Source organism: Salarias fasciatus, chromosome 10, assembly GCF_902148845.1.
Source record: "Salarias fasciatus chromosome 10, fSalaFa1.1, whole genome shotgun sequence".
NCBI classification, from domain to species: Eukaryota; Metazoa; Chordata; class Actinopteri; order Blenniiformes; family Blenniidae; genus Salarias; species Salarias fasciatus.
In genome coordinates, this window is record NC_043754.1 from 4172976 (window position 1) to 4179064 (window position 6089).

The 6089-nt window shown below is 42.1% G+C and overlaps 1 protein-coding gene across 1 annotated transcript; it reads left to right on the forward strand.

Moving 5' to 3' along the window:
* Positions 1-409: 409 nt before the first annotated feature.
* LOC115395935 (zinc finger protein 75A-like) lies at positions 410-5193 on the forward strand. The gene is made up of 3 exons (XM_030101629.1): positions 410-641; positions 1752-2012; positions 3857-5193. The coding sequence occupies exons 1-3, from the start codon at positions 470-472 to the stop codon at positions 4873-4875; spliced, it is 1452 nt and encodes a 483-aa protein (XP_029957489.1). The 5' UTR covers positions 410-469; the 3' UTR covers positions 4876-5193.
* The last annotated feature ends 896 nt before the right edge of the window (positions 5194-6089 follow it).

Genomic DNA, 6089 nt, shown 5'->3' on the forward strand with positions numbered 1-6089 from the left:
GAACAAAATAATGACAATTTCAGGGACACATAAAATCTGCGAGATCATCTGTGAATGACTTTGTGAATGACCTTTAACATTCCCTTTAAGTTTCTAACTTTGACAGTGATTGGTTGATGATGATTCCCAAAATTACAGATGAGAAATATACAACCACACCTCATTTCCTGACAGTGTCATTCAAAATATTTGATTAAATGTTATTTCTTTATATTCATGTGTCAGCAATCCGAGATAATTAAATTGAAAGTTTTTAAAATTGACAACGCTGTCGAGATTCATTGAGTTCAGACGAGGCCGCAGTTCCTCCTTGTGTCCAGCAGGGGTCAGTATGATACTCACCGTTGTTTTGATCCTCCGAACAAACCAAGAGAAGAAGCAGCTACGGAAGCCGTGTGGAGCCTGCTGATGGAGTCTCTGCGGTGTTGGTTTCTCTCACTGAGGAAACATTTCATCTCCTGGAGCAACAATGAGTTCAGTTCAGGCTCTGAGAGAGTTTATTAACGAGAGACTAACTGCTGCCGCCGTGGAAATATTCACCGTGTTTGAACAAACTGTCGTCCGGTACGAAGAGCAGATTGATCAGCAGATCGAGTTGTTGGAAATCAGCTGCAAACATCAAATCACCTTTAACAGAACAGGTATGGAAAGCTCTGAATAAACACGATTCTGACTGTGGGGGATAGTTACATTTATTCTGAAGGTAGCAGACGGGAATGAGGCTGCAGATGCTCTTTTTGTTGGAAGTGAAACGACAGGAGTGATTTTAAGAGCAGAGCCCTTCATCATTAAACATGATCTGTGCCACAAAGCGAGGAAGCGGTGTGAGCTGTTTGTAAACGGAACAGGTGATTAGGTCTGTGGTGCTTTTGCTCACGTGGTTCACGGAAACTTCTGGTAGGAAAAAAGCTTTGACAACAGAGCAGTTAATGACAAGAGCCCAATTCATTAAAATGTGATTCCTAATGTTTACAAATCCAAACTTTCATTCTGTACTTTAGGTGTTAACTTGACAAAATGTCTTGTCTCTGTTGCTGCACCGGTTCAAAATAATGGCCACTCATCATACAGATGTCTCTTTATCCGGTTTTATTCAGACAGAGAGCGAGAGAGAACAGTTGATAAGAGAGTTTAAGGGAGTATATGTACATGGCTGAATATGTGTGCATACATTACATGAATGTATATATAGCCAAACAAGAAAAAAAAAATATATATATATATTTTCCCGACAAAAGACACAATAGAATAGGAAGGATATTTTACCTTCAATCTTCATATTGTGTTCTGTATAACCATCACCAACACAGGTTTCAGGTGTATTCTTCCGCAGTCTGTTTTCTTCATCTGATCAGTGTTTTGCGTCCCTCACACACAGAGACACTGCTTTTGTTTTCACTGAGTACTTCTCAACTGGAAGTAGGTGTGGTATCGTCCATAGACGCATTACGCCAGTAAGATTTTTCTTCACACCTTTATTTGGTTTGTTTTGCTTTCAAACTGCACTTTTAAGAGCAGACCAAACGCTGAGCTTTCTCCTGATATTTCAAAGCAGAGAAGCTGATGTTGCATCCAGACAGTTTTTCATGCAGTCATTAAACCCCACAGCTGCTGTCAGATTTCTTGAAATGAGCAGACTTTTTGTTTCTAAATGTTTTGATTTTAAATGCAGCCTGTCCTGTCTCCTCCGTCCATCACTGTAAAATATTCACACCCATCACATGAGTGACTTTTGTCTTGTTTCTCTCCAGAGAGTCCACAACGGCAAAACCAGAAGACGACCTCCAGGCTGGAGCTGGAGGAACATGAAGCTCCACACATGAAAGACGCTTCTTTTACCGATGGTGACCTGGACTCTGTGAGAGATTTAATCATCCGGCGACTAACTGCTGCTGCTGTGGAAATCTTCTCTGTGTTTCAACAAACTGTCGTCCGGTGCAAGAAGGAGATTGATCGTCAGCACAGGATGCTGGGAAACATCTGGAAACCTAAATTCAAGTTACGTGGAACAGGTAGGTTCTTGGGATTTTTTTTTCTCGGGTTTCTCATCGTGTTTTCCCCTGGGATGGACAGGCGACTTGTCCAGGGTGTGCCCCGCCCTCACCCATCAGAAGCTCCGACTGGAATAGAATATTTTAACCCAGCTACAGGAGCCTGGTCTGAGTCCAAATTTTAAATAAGAAGCCTCGTCCTCACCTGGTTGAAAGCCTTCTCAGTGTCAAGTGAGAAGGCTGTGACCAGTACTGGGTGACAGCCATTCATATATCTGTGGTGCAGAAGTTTTTGCATGTATCAGCTGAGGATCTGTTTTTATTAAAACCCCACTTGGCCGTCATTTAAGATGTCTGCTATTAGATTCTCTAAACGAGACGCCAGTGTCTTCGTCAAGATCTTGAGATCCACCCATTTCACAGTCCACTAAAGCGTTTAACATCAGCTAAAAACATCAAACTTTGAGTGTGAGTTGTGGCTGATCAGTTACCCGATTAAAATCACCCATCATGATAATCGGAACCATTATATTAGATTCCTGAAGAAATTCTGTATTTTTGGATTTCAAATATGTCAAAATTGTCTCTTTTAACTTGGTTCACACATTCCTTTATGCTTATTCTCTAGCTCTTCACTGTATTTTCCATATTTTTCAGCTTGCAGGGGTTGTGACCGTCCTTTAAACATCATGACTTTAATGTTAACAAAAAAAAATATTCCTGACAACAACTGAAAAAGGGACATTATCAGTCTATCTCAGAAAGCGTGGCAAAACAATTAACATATTGTTGTGCCAATATGAGTGAATATTATAAATTCGAGGGTTAGCATACAGGTAGATAAAAGGTTACCTGGATGATAAACAGCAATGTGTGCATTTAAATCATGTTAAAACAGATCTATTGATGGTCAGTTGTGGACTCTGTGTTAGGCCCTAAATTATTTATATCATATATAAATAATATCTGTAATGTTTCCCGACTGAAATTTGTTTTCTTCGCTGATGACACAACCCTCTATAGTTCTGGAAAAAAAACGGGACAGCTTCTGAGAACAGCTGAACAGAAATTGAATGTACTGGAAAACTGGTTTGACATCAGTAAGATATCACTGATCCTAAACAAACCAAAGTTTATAACTGTTGGCACCAAAAAAATCAGGCTAAAATTAAGGTAAACTATATTGAAATTGAGAGACTATGAACACAAATTTGTTGGAGTGACTATTGATGATAAAATATGGTAGAAAACAAAAATAAATAAATAAAATGTCAAAAATCATTGCTGCACTTCATAAAACAAAGGAGCCTCAGCCTCTGCTTCCATGGAGGAAGCAGAGGATGTCTGGATGAACAGGGACTGTCTTGATTGACACGTCTCTGTAACATCACGTGGCGGTCGGGGACAGTACCTCTTGATTGGCAGACCGGGGTGGTGGTTCCCCTTTTTGAAAAGGGGGACCAGAGGAAGTGTTCCAACTATAGGGGATCACACTCCTCAGGCTCCCAGGGAAAGTGTATTCCAGGGTACTGGAGAGGAGGATTCTACCGATAGTTGAACCTTGGATCCAGGAGGAGTGATGCAGTTTTCATCCTGATCGTGGAACACTGGACCAGGTCTTTACCCTCCAACCGGTGCTCAAAGCTTCGTGGGAGTTTACCCAACCAGTCCACATGCGTATTTTGCATCCGAGTGTGAAGCAATAGGGATGAGGATCAGCACCTCCAAGTCCTAGGCCATCCGAGGAGCATGTGATTGCAGGCGAAACGGTGCATTGATGCAGTCATTGTATCGGTCCGTCGTGGTGAACAAGGATGATTAGATGTTATGCAAATAACCTTATATCTTGTACTTTGTCCCTCCAGAGTTTCCACAGCACCAGGACTGCAGGGAGGAGCAGCTCTTTGAACAGGAAACCAACTACTGTGCTAACCAGGGAGAACCAGAACCTCCACAGATCAAAGAGGAACAAGAAGAACCAGGATTTCTCGAGTTTAAAGAGGAACAGGAGGAACCAGAACTTCTGCAGATCAAAGAGGAGGAAGAAGAACCAGGACTCCTGCAGTTTAAAGAAGAGCAAGATCAATCAGAGCCTGAGATTGAGAACCATGAGGAAGTTGGTACCAGCCAGGAGGAAGAGCAACTTATACTGAAGTTTGAAAGTGAATCTCTTAGAATTCCTTCTATTGAGGAGAAACGTTACCTGAGTGAACCAGAAGAAGAACCAAACACTGAGCCGTTCCTCCCTCATGACTCTAACATCCAACAAACTGATTCAGAATCAACTACAAATGTAGAGCTGAAGAAAATCCTATTTCGTGGTGAACGTGTGGAGAAGTTTCCTGTGTCAGAGACGCAGGCTGAATTTGAAGTGCTGCTTTGTGATGAAACTTATGGTGAAAATGTCCGTAAAAAACGAAAAGTACGTCAGAAATTAGGACCCGACACTAATACGGCGCAAATAATTTGTGAAATTTGTGGTAAAAGCTACGCCCAACAGCGCAATTTGTTCCGCCACATGAAAACCCACACAGGTGAGAAGCCGTATTCTTGTGAAACGTGTGAGAAAAGTTTCACTGAACACAGCAGTTTGTTGCGCCACATGAAAACTCACACGGGTGAAAAGCCGTATCCTTGTGAAATGTGTGGGAAAAGTTTCAGTCAGCAGAACCATATGTTGATCCACATGAGAATTCACACGGGTGAGAAGCCGTATCGGTGTGTTACCTGCGGCAAAAGTTTCAGTCAACATAACCATATGCTGGGCCACATGAGGATTCACACGGGTGAGAGGCCGTATTCTTGTGAAACATGCGGCAGAAGTTTCAGTGACAACAGTAATTTGTTGCGCCACGTTAAAGCTCACAAACTCACAGACAGATGAAGTCATGAATGACTATTAGCGCTTTTCTATTGCACAGATCTAGCTCTGCTCAGCTCAACTCGACTGCCTTCGGTTTCCATTCCAGTGGAGCCCCAGTTCAGTGTGGGTGGAGTCGTCAAAGCGAGGCGACCCCCAAACTCCAGCCGCGTCATTTGTTCTGCAAAGGGACATCTCATTCAAAGTGCAGCTTGAGCCCAAAAACACAAGGTATCGTCTCGTTTAAAGGAAATGTTACTGTTGAGACTGCTTCAGGTGAAGTTTGGTTTCCGGTTTGTCACAAATACGAGAAGGTTTTAACAATGTGTCCCCTGGTTGCATAATGGATCTTAGAAAATAAAATGTTCCTCTCTAACAACTGCTTCTTTGTGTGACTTAAAAATTATGAAAAATCCTATGAGCAGAACTTTGACGAAATGGGAGTAAAATGTTGGTATGAATCCACGAGGTTATCCACTGCTTCTTTTCTTGTTTTAGCTCAATGTCTCAATGTCCATTTTTCTGTCTTCAGCTGAACCAGAAGCGACTCTCTCTGTGTTTTCCCCTATGAAATGGACAAAGTCTGAAGTATAGACGTAGCTTGGATTTTTTTTGAAGATACAAAACTAATTGAAAACAGTAAATCTATCTGCAATGGGAGGCCAGTGCTTACATTGTTGACTTGGGTAGACATAAGCATCAATGACTCTTGGCGCTTTAAAAACACACACACACACACACACACACACACATGTTTGTATTTATATCCTCGTGGGGACCTTCCATTGACTCCCATTCATGTGTAACTCCTAACCCTGACCCTTACCCTAACCCACACCACAACAAAGCCTAACCCTAAAGAAATGTTTTTGCACTTTTACTTTTTTCAGTAACAACAACATGGCCAAGAAAACACTGTTTCTCCCCATGGGGACCCAAAAAATGTCCCCACGAGGTAGGTCCTGCCAGGTTTTCCTATCCTTGTGGGGACATTTGGTCCCCACAAGGACAGAAATACCCGTACACACACACACACACACACACACACACACACACACACACACACACACACACACACACATACACACACATACACACACACACATACTTAGCATTGTTCAGAAGTGGACAATGTCTTTCCCATAGCAAAACTAGTAGCTATTGATCTCTGTGTGCCACAAACAGTGAAGAGAGACACCACAAAAATATCTCACTCAACAGGACGGAGTGTGACAGTC